We start from the raw sequence: 19,490 nt of genomic DNA, 5'->3' as shown, positions 1-19,490 counted from the left end.
CCTCTCTTGTCTTGAAGACCATGGGTCTCATGCCTGCCTGGCATCTGGATCTTCTCCAACGTAAAATTCACTTCTTTCCTGGAGGGCACAGGGCCTGAGAATCTGGATGCCACCTCTCCAGGCTCCCTCTCTTCCATAGTTAACATCTTGCTCTTCCCAGTGATGGAAGAGCCTCTCAGCCCTCTAGGCCCATGTACATCCCATGCCACTCCCTCTGCCTGGGCCACCCATCCCCAACTGGCCAGCCTGGACAACTCTTACCCAGGCTTCAAGCATCTGCCAAAGCCTTACCTGCTCTATTGGGCCTTTTCTTACCCACTCATACCCCACTCTCAGTTACAGGCTCCTTCTGCTTCCCATGGCATTCTAAGTGCATCTCCATTACAGTAGGTGACCTAAACTAATAAAGGTAATAGTAATAATAATAATAATGTAATAGATCATCTTATTTTAGTCACTTGCTGTCTCTCTCTCTCACCCCACAGACCGAGACCCCACTATACTAGAAAGCCTTGCTCCTACCACAGAGGAGCCTAAGACAGAAAGAGCTTCAACATGCCTAGTGAACAATTAAGGGAAGTCAAACAAGAGCCGGGCAGAGGGGACAGGACAGAAGTGGAAGCTAAAGGTTGGGAGCTTTCCAATCAGAGTTAGAAGCTTGGCAAAAGCAGGCTGAAATGAGAAAACACAGGTCCAGGGACATGCAAAATGGGTAGAGAGCACCAAAGAGATGGTCATGTCTTTGCTCCACGGCACATGTCTTTGCTCCTTTATTGGCACATCTTGTGAAGGACAGGATGATGGCTCTGCTTTCTCCTAAGAAGCCTTTCTTTTCTGGAGGAGTGAACATCCTCCAGTTCTTCACTGGTCAGAATGAAGTCTAGACGGGCAAACCTTCCTCATACTGCTTCTACTTTTGAAAGATGAATGCCTCATCCCAAAGATGAGACTTAACAGCAAGTATTGTAAGGACTATAGTTCCCATCTCTATTCTCCTGAGCCCCTTGTAGCTTTACAATCTCTATGGATGGCTCCCAACACACACAAATCCCCCCCCCCTTAACCAGCTGGTGGGGATTTGTCTTCCAAACAGTTAATATCAAGCCTTCTTGAATCTTGGTATCTTCACTTTGTGCTCCTTCTTGAGCTAGCAAGTGCCATATGTTTGTTGACTGTCTGCTAAATAAAAAAAAAAAAAAAATGGACTGAGGAGTTCCCGTCATGGCTCAGAGGAAACAAATCTGACTAGTATCCATGAGGATGCAGGTTCCATCCCTGGCCTCACTCACTGGGTTAAGGATCCGGCGTTGCTGTGAGCTGTGGTGTAGGTCGCAGACGCGGCCCGGATCCCATGTTGCTGTGGCTGTGGCGTGGGCTAGCAGCTACAGCTCTGATTCAACCCCTAGCCTGGAAACCCCCATATGCCTCGGGGGCTGCCCTAAAAAGCCGAAAAAAAAAAAGAACTGAATGTTTTCTCTAAAGTCATCTCCTTTAAAATCAAAATAACATGCCTTTGACATTAGGATTCTGGGGTTTGGACATCAAGATTTTTTTCATCCCTGTACCCCTAGGTAGTGGCCCTCTTCCTGTGAATTCAACTGAGTCTAAAAGCCACAGAGCTTCCTACAGATATCTTTCCAGCATGCACTTATCTAGCCCTAATGTCAGCCCCTCATTTTACTTAGGCACGCCCTGCAATAAACCTGCAATTCTCCTAATGCCCAGACCACATTGTGGCATTTGGTGCCCTGTGTTGAAGGCATTCTCACTATCAGCCACCAAAGTTTGGGGGCATATTTTTTCCTTTTCTTATCTCTTGTACAATTATGCCCATAGGGTCTCCTTGACTAGAATATCACCACAGTTGAGTGCAGATTTTAAATGCCTAGACTTTAGCTTTTAAGAAATTTGTGTATCCGCCATTGTAATGGCTAGTAAACTCTACACTCAAGCATGATTTTTTTTAAATGTTTTAATTTTTTTTTTCTTTTTAGGGCCGCACCCATGGCATACGGAAGTTCCCAGGCTAAGGGTCAAATTGGAGCTGTAGCTGCCAGCCTACACCACAGCCACAGCAACTCGGGATCCCACCTGCATCTGCAAACTATGCCACAGCTCAAGGCAATGCTGGATCCTTAACCCACTGAGCAAGGCCTGTGATCAAACCCACATCCTCATGGATACTGCTCGGGTTTGTAACCTTCTGAGCCACAATAGGAACTTCTCAAGCATTAATTTTCATTGTCATGGGGCTGGGTGTGAAGGAGTAGAACATCATCCATTCTGGCAAAGCAGCCAATGAAGTAAGTCCCTGCCAGCATATTGATGACATACTTGACCTGGCGTGTCGGCTTTGTTGTCTGTCATGCAATCAACAAACCCTTAATGAGTGCTCTCTATATTCAAGGACATTACTTCCAGAGACTCTGATTCTTCATTGTCATTCCTATTTGCTGCAGCTGCTTTCTATTTTTCTGAACCCTATATTCCCTAGCTTTTGTTATCCAGCTGCTGGGTTAGCTGCTTGAACCATTGCTAGCGCCTTGCCTGCCTTGAGTCCAAGTGGACACTGCCAGGTTCTAGATAGGCCTTCCTAGCAGAACCAGCCTCCTGAACCCCATAGCTCTCCCACTTCTGACACTCTGCCTGGCTCCATGAGGCCTTGTATGGCCTGGTCCGACGTGTGAGCCTCCAGGAAATTCAGATCCTGTGATAGGTCTGACTTGCCATATTCTGGTTCTTGTTTTCTGGCCCCTAAAGTCCAGACTCTCATCTTACTGTTGATTCTCAAATGCTTCACCATCTGGCACTTACTTTCATCAAACAAAAAACAGACTTCTTCTTCCTTGGCTAGTTCTCAAGTAATGTGATGCTGAAAGGATAGTAGAAGCTATCCACAATGATTAGAGAAGAGCCATTTAACAGGCTGAAAACAGCCATGTGCCTGTTTCCCAGCCAGCCCCAAAGGAGGCCCCCTAAGAATCAGGGCAATGCAGACCTCGATCTTCATCCACATAAACTAACCCCCACTGCGCAGCCTACTGAATGTGCAATTGTCAAAAGGATTGGAATCTTGTAGACCTTAATCCACTAGTAATAGTAACAGTGATATGTCTTCATTTTTCAACAAATATTATTGAGTGCCTATTATATGCTGGGTACATAGTAGCTGTGTGTGTCTCTTCATTCATAGAGCTTACATTCTAGTGGGGATGAACAGAAAATAAACATTCAAATAAAAAAATTACCTAATAATATAATTTTAGGGAGTTTTAAAAGCTACCAAAAACTTAAGACAACAGGATAGAAAATAACTGCTGGAGCTCCTTTAGGTAGAGTGACCCAGGGGAGCCTGAGGAAGTGACATTTGAGCTGAGACCTCAGTGATAATGAGACACCATGCAAAGATGGGAGGGAAGACCACTTTAAAGACAGAGGAAACCTTTAAACCATTTCCCGTACATACCCGCAAAATGAACCCAAGAACCGATCCTTAAGCCTCTCAAAATACAAGACCAAAATAGATGAGATCATCAGTCTACCTGCCTTTGGGATGCAAATCGGGCAGCCTCCTTATTGATTAAGCAGATCACCTCACGTTTTGCTCTTTTCCTGCTCTTCGTAGAGAATTAACTAACCTACTCTTTGATCTCTTTCAGGCTCTTTGAAACCCTTCAGTCACTCTTCTGGTCCGTATTCGGCCTTTTAAATCTCTACGTCACCAATGTGAAGGCCAGACATGAGTTCACGGAGTTTGTGGGAGCGACCATGTTTGGGACATACAATGTCATCTCCCTGGTAGTGCTGCTAAACATGCTGATCGCCATGATGAACAACTCCTACCAGCTTATTGCCGTGAGTAGCTTTGCTTTACAAGGGTGTTTACCTTGGTTTCATGAGCACTCACAGTGGTCTGGAGGCCATTGGAAACCCAACGAAACAGTGCATCTGCCTTGGTTATTTTTCATTAGCTTTTCCAGTTGAATCATTTCTTTCCAAGGCCAACTCAGTTTGGACTCTTAGTCCACTGAACCTTGGTAATCTAGAAGATGTCATAGTTAGTAAGACTTTCTGGTTACCTGTCAAAATTATATCTAAATCTGTGTTGCCTTAGTAAGACGAGCCCAGGAGGTATGAGCAGCTTGGCTACAACATGTCACCTCACTAATCTCTAGGGTTGATTGAACTGATCCATCCTCGCTGCAGACATCTCCCTCCCAAAACTGAGCCATCCATTGCCAAGGGCTTTCAGAGAGTGGCTATTTTTTTTTTAATCAACAATATATGAGTAACTGCAGTCCGCTGTGAGATGCTCTTAAGTAGAGTCTATTGCTGAATCTTTTTTGACCACTATGTTGTCATTTGGATCAGTAGCATTTATTGCTCTAAACTAGAAATGGTGAAGGTATAAGATACGGGATCAGTTCAAGCCCTGTCCTGGTTTCTGATGTCAAAATAAATAGCTAACCTTAGCTTATTTTCTTATGATCTACCTCTCATTTCTAGAAACAAAATAAATATTAGCAAAGGAATTCTGGCTGAGGTCCTGTTTAGTTGAATATCAGTAAACTTGGATGTTTAGTTGTGTGTATATATATATATATCTATAGACAGATAGATAGATAGACCACATCTTCTTTATCCATCCATCCACTGATATACACTTAGGTTTTTCCATATCTTGGCTATTGTGAATAGTGCTGCAGTGAACATGTGGGTGCAGATATCTCTTCAAGATACTGATTTCACTTCCTTCAGATAAACACCAGAAGTACAATTTCTGGCTCATATGGTAATCCTACTTTTAATTTTTTGAGGACCCTCCATGCTGTTTTCCATAATGGCTGCACCAGTTTACATTCCCACCAACAGAACAATAGGGTCTCCTTTCCTCTACTCCCCCCCACCACTTGTTATCATTTATTTTTGGATGAGAGCCATTCTAACAGGTATGAGGTGATATTGTGGGTTTGGTTTATATTTCCCTGATGATGAGTGATGTTGAGCACATTTTCATGTATCTATTGCCCTTGTATGATCTTTAATATCCCTGTCTGCTCTGATATCCTTTGAGTCTGAGTGTCTGTAGAGGAACCATATAGGCTTTCAAGGTCCCTTCCTAGCTTAAAATTCTGTCCATATGTTGCTTTTGAAATGTAATATAGTTCAATCTCAGTCTCTCTCCCTCTCCCACCCACCTCCCGCCCCCCACCCCGGCTCCTTCTCTCTCTCTCTCTCTTCCCTCAAACCCACCTAGCCCAAAACTCTGAAACCATCTATGCTAACTCCTAGCCTGTCTCTATAAGGGGGAAGACATAGAATCTCAGTGGTTTATTTTTCCACCAGTATACCTATTATCCAAAGCACCTACCCCTACCAAAGATGGCAGTATTCACGCTGAGGTATTTGTCATTTTCTCCCTGGATGTCTTGCAACTGATTGTTCCAAATGGCAGTGGAAAGGGAGATATTTTCCTGTCACCTAATGTAGGGCTGTGGTGTCTCCCACTGAGCTCAGTGACATTTTGCTAGGAAGGACAGAAATCTTCAATTCCAGCTCTCTTGTCACCACCTGCTGGTTGTAAGCTGTGCTTTAATGCCACCTACTGCTGCACTTGAAGAAAACACTTGGACTTGAGAGAAAGCTGGAGAGTGGGGTTTGCAGGAAGATGGCCTCAAGAGGGTCTGTACTATCTCATGCATCTAGAGTCATGGCCAACCATTCTGAATACTACCTGCTGCTTTGGGATCCTCTGTTAACATGTCTTTAGCATTTAGAACTGGCTCCAGTGGGATCCTGATATGGGGGAGCCTGAGTCCAAATATATCTGGTTCTTTTTACATAGCAAAGACCAAGTAGATTTGAATCCACTTGCAGCATCTCCACTTGAGTAGTGAATGCAGTTTTAAGACACATATGGGAGAAAGGTTACAGGAAGGGAAGCCACTGAAGACAAACCTCTCCTACCTCAAAAAATATTGCAGGCTAACTCGGTCTAAGTAGAAATTCAGTTGTTGACATGCTTCATTGTGAATGTGTTCAGTGTATCTTCTAGGACAGGGCTCAAGAACACCAAGTAATGCCATCCCATGAAGGGGATGTTCTCAATGTTCTGTGCAAGATGCAGGCTACTGGTGAAGTGCATATATGGCTCTGTGGCAGTTCATATTTCTGCATCAGAGGTTCCACTGCAGTAGTGAATAGTCAGCCTCAAGATATGGGGAAGTAGGGGTCACCCCAGGCCTGCACTCTGTGGTCCCACTCAACATCAACAGGTGAAGCTGGTCATACTATATATCGTTATTAGCGTCGTTTGCAATTAGCTGTGATATATTCTTCCCATTTATCCTTAGTCTCCCTCAAGCTACTTATTTTCCTCTGTGGCACTTCTTTCAACACATCTACCTGGTCATGGCTATTCTTGACGTGCATGCTCCCAGTTCCACCAACTGAAGCTGCCCTTGATAGCATTTTCATCAAATGCACCCATATAAAAATATTAGGTGGGAGAAACAGACCAGTCCCACAAATGTCATTTAACTTAGACCCTATCCCTGCCCCAACTCACCCACAAGGGGCATCTCTGTTGCCTGAGATGGGTCCTCAAAAAACTTGAGGCTCATGACAATCTGTGATAGAGCTTCACTCAGCAAGTTAATAAGAACCCTCAGTTTCTTTGGCTGCTCTGAAGAGCTCATGCCAATGCTGAGAGCAAGTAAACAGCGCTTGCCTCACCGAGCCCCATCTGCTGGATGGCTTGGGAAGAGGCCGCATGCATAGGGTTGGTTGTCTCCCTTGGGGTGGCAGCATTTGCAGGCTCAGATGATAGATGGGCTCTCCCACCACATAAGACAGCCAGACAGTGAAAACATTCATCAGAAGAAACCTGGCGCCGCAAAAACAGCGGGCAAGGCTGGAAGGGGGCCACACTGCGCAAGTGCCAAGGAAGGCAGGCAGTCTCCCCACCTTCCCCCAGTCATCTGGGACCAACCTCAGACTCTCCAAGCTCAGAGAAGAGCTCATACACTACACCGTGATCTGTAACCCTCTCACCAAGCAGATAACCAACTTCTATGCACAGATGTGGCACCCAGTGGTTAAAATATTAAAATATTTCCATACCAACAGCCACTCCAGCTGTTTCCTCTGGGACCTCCAGGCCACCCCACAATCCAGCAAGTAAAGGGTGACAGCCCAAGCAGCCAGTATTCTTCACACGCCTGCTCAAGTGCTATTGTTGGCACATGTTCTGATTGGTCAGCTTCTCAAAGGGTCTGAATATTATTGTGGTAGGCACAATGCTCAAATGCTCCCCCAGGATTTCCCACCATAATCATTCAGACTGTGAATATGATGTGATAGCCCACTTTTTTTTTTTTTTTTTTTTTTTTAGTCTTTTTAGGGCCGCACCTGCAGCATATGGAAATTCCCAGGCTAGGGGTCAAATCGGAGCTGTAGCCACCAGCCTACGCCACAGACACACCAGATCTGAGCCACATCTGGAACCTACACCACAGCTCACAAACCCACTGGGCGAAGCCAGGGATTGAACCCACACCCTCATGGATACTAGTCGGGTTCGTTGCTGCTGAGCCACAACAGGAACTCCCAGCACACTTGTGATTATGTTCCATTACATGGCAAAGGGATTCTGCAGATGTAATTAAGGTTAATGCAGAGGGAGATTATCCAGGTAGGCCTAATCTAATCACATGAGTCTTCTAAAAGCGGAGTTTTCACCAGCTGGTAGCAAAAGAGGATGTCAGAGATTTGAAGCACATGGTGGATTTGATATGTCATTGCTGGCGTGAAGATGGGGTGAGCCATGAGGTAAAACATATGGGTGGCCTCCTACCAGTTCCAGTGCCTATAGATTTCATTTAGATAGGAGATATGGACACTTCATCCACAGAACTGTGTTCTGTGCTCATCTCTTAGTACCCAAGAACTCTTTCTTAGGAAAACAAAATAGGGAGTTCCCACTGTGGCACAGCAGGGTAAAGAGCCAGTGATGCCGAAGCTGTGGCAAAGGTCACAGCTGCAGCTCGGATTCGATCCCTGGTCTGGGAACTTCCATATGTCTCAGGTGCAGCCTCCCCCCTCCCCCCAAAAAAACCAAACAAAAAAATAGAATAAAGCATAAACCCTGCTCCTGCCAACTAAGGCATCTACGGGATCAAAGAACTCTTCAGTTCAAGTTGTAGAAACTATGACATTGGAGCAAAGCCATTTCAAATTTTAATAACTGTCTCTTTCCTTTGGGATGGCCTCAAGCAATCTAGACCCTGGTTTTTCTCATTGCAATTTAGACTTTTCCCTGTTGCCAAACCGTTGTCTGGGATCTGATCAGAAATTGCTACATTTCACTAACAAGAAAACATTCAGCTGAGGACATTTTAATAGTGCTCTCCACCCACCCAACCTGGGTGATGTGGAACCTATGAACACCTGCTGATAATCCCGTTTTAGTCAACAATCTACATTTTCTGGTAGGTTCTGAAAAATCCTCCGCAAAGGCTAGGTGCTATCAATGATATAAAGGTAGACACAGTAGATGCCTTTCAGGGAGCTTAAAATCTAGAGGGTAGAGCTCCCGTCATGGCGCAGTGGAAACCAATGAGGTTGTGGGTTCGATCCCTGGCCCTGCTCAGTGGGTTAAGGATCCAGCGTTGCCATGAGCTGTGGTATAGGCTGAAGACATGGCTCCAAACTGGCATTGCTGTAGCTCTGGCATAGGGCAGTAGCTGTAGCTCCAATTAGACCCCTAGCCTGGGAACCTCCATATGCCTCGGGTGCAGCCCTCAAAAAGACAAAAAAAAAGACAAAAAAAAATCTAGAGGGAAAAGTCTGACTTGAGTAAAATAACAATAGTGCTACTACCATGAGTATCTGATAGCAGTGATTATGGGGAGCACGGGCTCAGGACTAGTTTGAAACCTGGGCTGCCACTTAGTGTAGTCGGGGCAACTTAAACTCTTTGGCCTCATTTGACTTCTCTGTAAAATGGGGGTGAATAATTAGGCTTTTCATCTGCTGCTTACTCTCAGATCCATTCCCTGTTCATTTCCTGCTCTGTTCTGTATCAAGGAACTACATTCCCCTGCAGTCCCTTGACATTTGCCTCCGGGTGAGTTTGACCAACCGGAAGGTGTAGGAAGAAGAGAGGAACTAGTCTATTTCTTCTCCATCCCCAATCTCACTTCTTGTGGCACTTCCAGCAGCAGCTGTGTTTCACATGGGGTTCATTTCCATCTACCACCAGGCATCCCCTCCCTCCTCCGCCCCAGCTTCTGCAGGGTAGCCCCATCTTGGCTCTAGCTCCCACCAGACAGCCCCAGTTCCTGCATTCTGGTGACACCACTCACCTCTTCTGGTTGCCCCTTCAACTCTGCAGATAAGAAGGGCTTCCTGTAATCGCTGATCACTGAGTTGCCTCATTGCGCCGTTTGGTAGCTCAGGTCTTCCATCACCTGTGAGTAATCTCTGTGTTAAATCTCCCATGTTTCAAAGGCTTAAAGTGATTTCTGGAGTGCCCATTGTGGCTCAGTGGTAACAAACCTGGCTAGTATCCATGAGGACACAGGCTTGATCCCCAGCCTCACTCAGTAGGTTAAGGATCCAGCATTGCCATGAGCTGTGGTGTAGGTCGCAAACGTGGCTCAGATCCCGATTGCTGTGGCTGTGGTGTAGGCCGGCAACTACAGCTCCGATTCGACCTCTAACCTGGGAACTTCCATATGCTGCATGTGTGGCCCTAAAAAGACAAAAAAAAACAAATGTGATTCCTGTTTTTCTGGCTACCCCCTAGCCAGTACCTATCTGACTGGGTTGTTGCAAAGTTGATTTAGGAAGTACAAATTGAGCTGAGCCTCAGAGGTCAAATCTAGAAAGACAGAAAAGTGAGGGTGGCTCTCTGATCTCATTTCTGGCAGGGAAATAGTTTGCACACCAGCAAGGATTGCCCCGGTGTTTACTGGGGGCAGTAAGAGTGTAGGAGCTGGCTTCACTCCTTTCTGCTTCCTATTCTTTGATTCCCCACTAAAACATCTTCGAATGGGAAGGAAGTCTTCCTTATGCCAACTGGGAATATGTCCCAGCAAGGGGGAGAAGCATGCAGACAAGCTGGATGACAAAGTTTAGAGCCTGCCTTTAGAAGAATAATTTTAAAAGATGATGTCTGCTTCTGTCGCTTGCCACAGCCCCATTCTGAGCCCTCATGCTGCTGTCTACCTGGCTTGGCAGCCCAGGTTAACTGCCTTACCTTACCTGGACAAGCCCCTGGCCTCCACCTCTGGTCCCAAGCTGAGGTCTTTCTCAGTTTCCAAAGGCTTGGAGAAATCAGTAGTAAGAATACAGTGACTATCTGGCATGGAGACAAGCCTTTATTAAATCCCAGGTACTTTCTAGCTAGTATCATTATAACTATCAATAATAACCACCATTTATTGAGCACTTATAATGTGCCAGACACTCTACAAATCACATTTCATGTATATTTTCTCATCAAGTCCTTACAACAGCTACCTGAGGTAGATACTATTATCAATTCAGTTTTATAGGTGAGGAAACTGCAGCAGAGAGATCAAAGTAATTGACTGGCCCAAGGGCACTGGCAGATCTGTCTGACTCAAAGTAATAACGAAACCATAGTTCTTCCTTTCCTGCCAGTATCCCAACCCCCCAGGCCCTGGGGCACACCCTCCACCCCACCCCCACCCAACCTCAAACTCCCCCCAGCTTCACCCTTCCTGGGTGACTCACTGACCATCCCCTGGGTTCTAACCAGAGGGGGATCTATCTCTCTCTCTCTCTCTCTTTTTTTTTTTTAGGGGCGCACCTGCAGCACATGGAGGTTCCCAGGCTAGGGGTTGAATCGGAGCTGCAGCTGCCGGCCTATGCCACAGCCACAGCCATGTGGGATCCAAGCCGCATCTGCGACCTACACCACAGCTCATAGCAACGTGGGTTCCTTAACCCACTGAGCAAGGCTAGGGATCAAACCCACATCCTCATGGATCCTAGTCGGGTTTGTTAACCGCTGAGCCACGAAGGGAACTCCAGAGGGATCTTCTAAGGAGTCTTTTCCTTGGTTCTGGAGACTGACTTATTCTGTTTCTCTAAGCTATTTCCTGTCCCCACCCACCCCCAACCTTCCAACACACACACACACACACACACACACTAGCTCCCCTTTTTCCTTTTCCTTTTTTTTTGCCACCAGACTTTAAACGTCCGGTTTCTTCTTCATTCTGCCCCTAATACTCCCAGCCTCCCCAAACGAGCAATCAGACAACCCACCTGAAATCCTCACACCCACGGAGGGTAAAAAATGTTCAGAGCTACCAAGCTTATTTGCATGACAAGAACTCCTCCTCGTTCAACCTACACATCCTGCCTTGGGACCTCTCAGCCCCGTTCCTTCCCAAACAGCTCCTGGATGTTTGAAGGCCTCTCCTAAAATTAAATCCTCACCAGCAAAGGGACCAACTATCCACCCTCCAGCTTCAGGGGAGGAAAGGGGAGCATGCTCCGCAAATACTGCAGGGGGCGCCAAAAGCTGGCTTTTCAGACGTCCTGTCCTGCCTGGGCCCGGCTCTCCCCCTGGTGGTCTACCACAGAAACGGATTCCTCGGTCTTCAGGCATCAATGCTCACTCATGGTTTTATCAGCAAGCTGTCAGAGAGCCCGCTTCTGCTGGGGATGCGAGCGCTTTGCCTCAAAATGCTGAGGGTTATACGTTAGCAGGTGTCTGCCGAGCAGTAGCCTCTGTTTCTAACAGCAGCAGCCGCCTTTGATTGCTGGCTGCTGCCTGGTAATGATTTTGGTGACTGACAAAGATACAAGCAGAAATGGGAAGAAGACAAATGAAGGGAAGTGCTAAAGGGCAACCAGACAGGGCAGATGCCTGGGCTGCTTCTCTGCATCCCAGATTCACCTGTCCTGGATGCTCATCAGGGACATCAGCTGTTGTCATGGAGACTCTATCCATGGAGACTCAACTCTGTGAGTGAGGGGAAGAGCCCAATGCTCAAAGATACCTCTGCCCTCTGATGTCATTTACTCTTCCATCCTTTCTCTTAACAACAAATATCTCTTGGATGGATAAATGAATTTAACACATGTTTATTGAGAGACTACTATGTACTATGCTATGTTCTTGGCCCTGGGGATATAGTAGGTGAGAGGTGAGCAAACAAGATATGCTCCCTGTTTTTGTAGGGTCTACCATTAAGGAACTACAGTTTCAAGTTCACTATTTGCATTTCATTTCTTTCCTTTAAGACAGCCCTTTACCTTTTTCAGGTCATGGGTTGCTTTGATAATCTGGTGAAGCAAACATGCATACAATTTAGCATAAAACCTCAGAGGACTCATAGACTTCCTCCCACTGTCCTGCTGAAACCCCTCACCTTAAAGCCTTGTCTCCAGCTATAATGCAAATATGTTTTAAGCTGCTAGTAGGTTACTTATGACTCAGTGTAAATGAGTTCAATCTCTTGCTGAGACCAGGTTTGCATGTAGAGCCAAGTGAGTGAGGGGAATGTACCTGTAGAAGACTGGGGAGAGGACACCAATAAGAGAAAGACATTGGAGGCACTGAAGGAAAATGTCACCATCATCACAGTTTTGCAGATGGGGTCTGTGGCAACAGTCCCCAAGCCAAAGGTGCCTTCAGCCACTACATAAAATAACTACTACTGATGAACAATTTGGAGCCAAACTGAGGCTCAAGAAGAGCTGTTCTCCATAGAAGACCTGGCCTTCCTATAGATTGGTCTCTGAATGTTCTCTTCATAGGCTATAAATAATGGATGGATAAGTCAAATGCCAATGACCCAAAGGGCATGGTTGAGAAATGTGTTATTCCTTGGCTTGCCTTTGGGGTCACCAGATCCCTGGGTTGTAGCCCAGGCTCAGTGTGAGAGACAGCCTGGGCCAGGAGGTGGCCTTAACTACAATACAGAAGGCAAAACACCCTGAAGGAGCATCAGTGGTTACAAGCTACTGCAATACTCTGCTTTTTATTTGGGACCTGACAGCAAAGTTACATTAGCCATTAGCTGTCAAGGTAAATCTGTTTTTGTCTAAAAGAGAAAAATAGAGGAGATCTAAGAGTAAATATGGGGGTGGGTTACTGTATTTCTTTCTTTTTTATTCTCCTTTCTTCCATCATAGGATTTTGCCTTTTTTTTTTCTGTCCCTTTCCCAATGTCCCCCTGTGTGTTCAAAGTACCTGGGCCTATAAAATTGTGAACTAACCAAAAGACTTGATAAAAAAAATATATTTATCTCAAAGCTGCTCCGAATAAATGCATCATATCAGGAATTACTCAGAGTGAAAAGAAAGTATGATAAGCTTTCTCATTCATTGGAAAATCAGCACCAGTTATTAAAGAAGGCTTGGATGACTGGAATTAGAATCTGCTCACTGACCCCATCAAAGTTTCCATTGACCTAGTCCTCAAGAATTCTGGAGATACAGAGAATTTTCCATCATTGGATGAATCCTCTAGGAGGTTAATGCCACAGGATTTTTCTCTTGAAAAACCAGTATAGAGACTTAGACTAAAATCCCTCCGTCCTGAACCAGGGTCTGCTGTCTGACACACAGTAGGCTCTCACTTAATATCTATTGAATAAATGAACAAATGAATGAATTTTAATGAATATGACTTTCCAGACTATTTTAAAGTGTGACAACACAGCAAGGGGGTTGACATTTTTTCTCTAAAGGGGCAGACAGTGAGTATTTTAGGCTTTGTGGACTTTAAGAGCTCTGTCACTACTATACAGTTCTGTTCTTACAATGCAGAAGAAGCCATAGAAAATACAAAAGCAAGTGGGCATGCCTCTGTGCCAATAAAACTTTATTTTTGGGCCCCTGAATATGGAAATTCATATAATTTTTGTCTTAAAGAATATTAATCTAATTTTTTATCTTTTTCAACCATTTAAAATTGAACCACCATGCCTCATTCATGGGCTATACAAAACCAAGTGGCAATAATATGTCAAAATATGTCTCTTTTCTACCTTTGGAGACTGAAGCTCCATGAATACAGGAGCACTACTCTAGGTTTTCTTTACATTCCCCAGATGTCTAGTAAAACGTGATACTCAACACATTCTTTTTCACTGATTGATGGGGAGAAGCTGGAGACACTCTCATCTATAGCTTGTCAACCATGTTTTAAAAAAGGCATAGGGAGTTCCCATTATGAGATGGTGGAAATGAATCTGACTAGTATCCATGAGGATGCGGGTTCGATCTCTGGCCTCGCTCAGTGGGTTAAGGATCTGGCATTGCTGTGAGCTGTGGCATAGGCCGGCAGCTGTAGCTCCATTTCAACTCCTAGCCTGGCAACTTCCATATGCCACAGGTGCATCCCTAAAAAAACGCAAAAAAAAAAATGCATAATGTGGATTTATATCCATGCAAGTGTTTAGTGTTTGGAGATGAATATACTGTGTAGCAATGGGTAGGAGCATCATCTAAGTAAAAGGAAATCTGCCTAGATGATGGATTTCATAATTACCATTAATACATACTTTATATTTTATAAAGCACTTTTGAATATATTGTCTTATTTGATCCTCACAATAACTCTGTGAGTGTAGGTACTACTATCTGCATGTTACAGATGAGGAAACAGTTTTCCAAAGATTGAGACTTGCCCAGGGTTACTTGGCAAGCTTGCTCATTCATTCATTCATTCTTCCTACAAGGACTTGAGCATCTGCTTTGTATAAGGAATTAGGTCAAGGTGAACTCAGTGATTCCCCAGGAGGTGATATTCGAAAGCAATCTAAAAAACTGAAGTAAGAGTTCCCGTCATGGCTCAGTGGTTAACGAATCCAACTAGGAACCATGAGGTTGCAGGTTCGATCCTTGGCCTTCCTCAGTGGGTTAAGGATCTGGCGTTGCCATGAGCTGTGGCGTAGCTTGCAGACGCAGCTTGGATCCTGTGTTGCTGTAGCTCTGGCACATGCCAGCGGCTACAGCTCCGATTAGATCCCTAGCCTAGGAACCTCCATATGCTGGGGGAGTGGCCCTTAAAAAAAAAAAAGACAAAAAATAATAAAATAAAATAAATAAAAATAAAAAGCTGAAGCATGTCCTGGGAGATTAAAAGGAAGCTCTGGATAAGTGAGGCAGGAAGTTAGATGGCACATGCTAAGACAATCTGAGTCATGAAACTGGTAATAATCCCACATGGGGACAGACCTGTAGCCTTTCCCACAACCAGGTACTTCTTCCCAGGTTCAGAAATGGAAGCCCTGATAAGTAAGTGAGCTTAGGCTCACTTATTCCTGAAAACTGCAGGGTGAGCTCAGCGACCCCTACTCTCACTGCCATCTGATTGCCTCCTGAAGGAAAAGTGTCCTCAGTCCCCAAATGAAAGGTGGAGGCAGAAGAGTCTGTGCTTGCTTGGCTGAAGGGCTCAGTTTACATTTCTGGAGCCCCCCAGAAAAAGCGACAAGCAGTTCAGTGGGCTTCAGGTCTTCCACATCTGCTGTGAATGGTGCTCCCAGAGCTGTGCAGTGTGTGACCTGTATCATTTCAGGCAAGAGCCCTGCAAAGGTCACTTCTGCAGCAGAGAACGTTGAAGGAAACAAGCAGGAGAGAAATCCAGGCAGACAGAAGCCTGGCCAAGTGTATATAGAGGAATCTGTTTATCAAAATCTCAGAACCCTGATCAGGCTTTGTTTGTGCACCTTTTTTTTTTTTTCCGCTGTACAGCATGGGGACCAAGTTACACATACATGTATACATTCTTTTTCCTCCCATTGTTGTGTAAGTATCTAGACATAGTTCTCAATGCTACACAGCAGGATCTCATTGTAAATCCATTCCAAGAGCAAGAGTTTGCATCTGATAACCCCAAGCTCCCAATCCCTCCCACTCCCTCCCTCCCCCCCCCCCCCCCCGGGCAGCCACAAGTCTATTCTCCAAGTTCATGATTTTCTTTTTTTTTAATTTTTTTATTATTTATTTATTTTATTTATTTATTTTTTGTTTGTGCACCTTTTGCAGGTGCCTTTCTGGACATGTAAGAGGGAATATTGGCTTGTTGTGAAATCCCCACTCAGCTCACTTCCCAAAAAGACAGTGTACCTTAGCGCTTAAAAGCTACAGTTCTAGAGTTAACTCAATCCACCAGTTGAACTCAACTCACCAACTGAATTGCAGGCTACCAGTTTCCAGCTATGAGTCCTTAGACAACTGTCTTCACTCTGGTGAGGCTTACTTATTAATGGAATTATTAATTATTAATGGAAATAGTAATAGAACCTACCTCAGCAGGCTGTCATAACGATTAGACAAGATATGCTTGAAATATGATACATAACATTACCGATTCTCCCTTCGCTTCCATACCTGTCTTTGGATATTCAATTCCTTTCTCCTACAAAAATCTATGATACACCTGCTCTTCGCCAGGCTTTAGGACTGGGCTCTGGGACTGCAGTAGTAAAGAAGACAGAGTCCCCAACACCAGTGGACTTCCTTCCAGTGGGGAGCCTAAAAATAAGCAAAGAGGGGGAATCCATCAGGGTAGTTTGTGGCATGAGAGAACAGTATGGGGTGCTGTGAGATGGAGTCACGAAGGAGCCTGCTCTAAATTGGTTGCTCAGGGAAGGTCTCTTTGAAGAGGCGATATTTGAGCTGAGAACTGAGAGCTGAGAATAAGCCAGCTCTCTTGACCACCTAGGAAAAAAAATAACAGTTGTAATACACAAGGAAAAAAAATGTCCCCCAACTCCTCATTTTGCCTTCGGTCATTCTAGCGAAGCTCTTGCAGGAGTGAAGCTTTGAGTTGCAATTTAACGGGAGATGGCAGAGAGGGCACAAGGAGCCTTTGTTCAGTGGGTACTGGTGAGCCCAGACCAAGGCTCAGGAGGCCTGGCAGGGGAGCGAGAGGCAGACACTGGGGTTTGGATGAGGACAGGAGGTCAGGCTCCCTGAGGCTCCTGATGGGGCATGGCATGTGGCAGGATGCCAAAGAGAGCTTGAGATTTCCAAGCATGATCCCACTGGATCTCATGAAGGATGCTTCTGTATGAGTACTAGCCCCATAGGTAGTAAGAAAAGCCTACGAGTAGAAGCAAGGGTCAGAAGATACGGGTTCTAGAGCCACTTTACCATTAACTAGATGTCTGACCCTCAAGAAGTAATTTCTCTCCAGAGTTCTGTTGCCACATCTATGCAAGATAATAATCGGTGTCCTGACAACTCCCCAGGGTGGGTGTGAGAATCATCTAAGAGAAAGTGCATTAAAGCGCTTGAAAAAGCATAAAGCTCTAGATCAATATAAAGTACTAACTGTCTGATGTCCTATTTTCCCAGGGGCAAGCTAAGAGGTTCAACAGTTGGCATTTCATTTTCTGGTCCATTATGTTTGAAACTGGCCAGAAAGCACTTATGTAGAGAAGACGGGAGCTCCAGAAAGTATTAGAGAGTCCCCGCCCCATCATGGCCAGCACTCTGTGACAGGATGTAAGGAGCACAATTCTTCCATGTAAGCTCCCTGTGCTTAAGAGTTTATTTCCTTTGAGAAGTACTGAGACATCACAGGAGTATTTCTTAGCAGTGATAGGGTGGAAGTCTGGAGAAAGCAACACGGTTTATTTCCAAGTCTGAACTATAATATACATATTTTATCTTTTTTTTTTCTTTTTAGGGCCGCACCTGCAGCATATGGAGGTGCCCAGGCTAAGGGTCGAATTGGAGCTGTAGCTGCTGGCCTATGCCACAGCCACAGCAACGCCAGATCTGAGCCACGTGTGCAACCAATACCACAGCTCAGGCAATGCCAGATCCTTAACCCACTGAGCAAGGCCAGGAATTGAACCTGCAACCTCATGGTTCCTAGTCAGATTTGTTTCCGCTGCACCACGATGGGAACTCCAATGATATACATGTTTTATGTTACCCAGAATCTTCTACAGTGCTGTTCTTTCTGACCTTACATAGGCTAGGGCATCCTGCTCCCAACTTCTCTCTTCATCCTATTTCTAAATCAAAAGTAACCCATAATGTGGGAGTTCCCTCTGTGGTGCAGCAGGATTGATGGCTTCTCTGAATCAATGGAATGCAGATTCAATCTCTGGCCCAGAACAGGAGGCTAGGGATTGAGTATTACCACAGCTGCGGTGTAGTTCACAACTACAGTTCGGATCTGATCCCTGGCCCTGGAACTCCATATGCCACGGGGATGGGCAAAAGAGAAAAAAAAAGGGCAAGGGGTGGGGGGAGTTACCCATACTGAGTTCCACTCCACTGATGCTCCACCTTCCTCATAAAACACTGGAGAGTGCTGGTGTCTACTGGGAGAGAACCACAATTTTAACTTTATAGCATCCAATTTCCCTGAGGTTATTTTTTTTCCTTCCCTTCACCTCCCCACCCCACCTTCGGGTAAGACAGGGAGACAAGAAGAGGAGCAAAACTGAAGGTGTCCAGATGACAGCAGAGGAGGTGGTGGGGTACCGAAGAAGCACCGTGACCCTGCTGATTGATTTCATGAGAGATTATGAATTTAAAACTGCCCAAATTCCACTCTGACTCTCAGAAAGTAGATGATTTATTTGAAGGTAACAGAGTGGGTCAGAGGCGGAGCGTGGGGCTGGGAATCCTGGGGACCCAGTGCCCTCACTGATTTGTTTGCCACTCTTCTGCCACATCCTTTGGAATTGGAGAAGGAAAGACAGTTAAGCTCCATTGTTGATGACCTGTGTTGTTTCTATGAGTGCATTTGTGTTCCATGTACTAAATGGTCTCTAAATAAAACCCAGTCTGCCTGTGAGGACCTCACAGGACCATTTTAGAAGATGGGAGGCAGATCCCTCTTTGACTCAGGGACCTACAGCACTGAATCAATTTGCACCTGTCTTTTGTTGCACCACTTTTATTGTCCTCAGTGCAAGACAGCCTGCTGCCTTCTCATTAGAAAGACAACATACACAGCCCTCGAGGCTGTTATACTAAGTCAGGGAAAGACAAATACTGAATGATTGCACTTATATGTGGAGTCTAATAAAAACCTCACAGTTCCTATTGTGGTGCAACAGAAGCAAATCTGTATCCATGAGGATGCCGGTTCGATCCCTGGCCTCCCTCAGTGGGTGGGGGATCCGGCGTTGCCATGAGCTGTGGTGTAGGTCACAGACAGCTGGGATTTGGCATTGCCATGGCTGTGGCATAAGCCGGAAGCTGCAGCTTCAATTTGACCCCTAGCCTGGGAACGTCCATATGTCACAGGTGTGGCCCTAAAAAGCAATCAATCAATCAATCAGTAAAATAAAAATAAACTCATAGAAAAAGAGATCTGATTTGTGGTTACCAGAGGCAAGGGGTTGTGGGGGTGGGGGAATTGGATGAAGGTGATCAAAAGGTACAAACTTTCAATTATAAGATAAATAAGTCCTGGAGATGGATTGGCAGTCTGGGGTTAGTAGATGCAAACTATTGCCTTTGGAATGGATAA

At 45.2% G+C, this 19,490-nt stretch overlaps 1 protein-coding gene and 1 long non-coding RNA gene across 4 annotated transcripts in view; one reads left to right on the top strand and one right to left on the bottom strand.

Annotated features, from left to right (window-relative positions):
- The window catches only part of TRPC5 (transient receptor potential cation channel subfamily C member 5), a 272,031-nt gene that overhangs the window by 218,713 nt on the left and 33,828 nt on the right, over positions 1–19,490 (top strand). For both annotated transcript variants that reach the window (XM_005673829.3, NM_001097459.1), the window contains 1 exon segment: positions 3,660–3,855. In XM_005673829.3, coding sequence (XP_005673886.1) covers positions 3,660–3,855 — 196 coding nt within the window.
- LOC110257793 lies at positions 612–17,702 on the bottom strand. Of its 2 annotated transcripts, none has more exons than XR_002340764.1 (3): positions 16,382–17,702; positions 9,366–9,470; positions 612–1,179 (listed from the first exon to the last, which is right to left on the bottom strand). It is a non-coding gene; the product is annotated as an uncharacterized LOC110257793 (long non-coding RNA). The 2 variants fall into 2 exon arrangements; XR_002340763.1 differs by lacking the exon at positions 16,382–17,702 and adding an exon at positions 11,299–11,848.

Source organism: Sus scrofa, chromosome X, assembly GCF_000003025.6.
Source record: "Sus scrofa isolate TJ Tabasco breed Duroc chromosome X, Sscrofa11.1, whole genome shotgun sequence".
In the NCBI taxonomy this organism is placed as follows: domain Eukaryota; kingdom Metazoa; phylum Chordata; class Mammalia; order Artiodactyla; family Suidae; genus Sus; species Sus scrofa.
The sequence above is the reverse complement of the archived record's forward strand: the minus strand, read 5'-3'. Positions and strand labels throughout refer to the sequence as shown.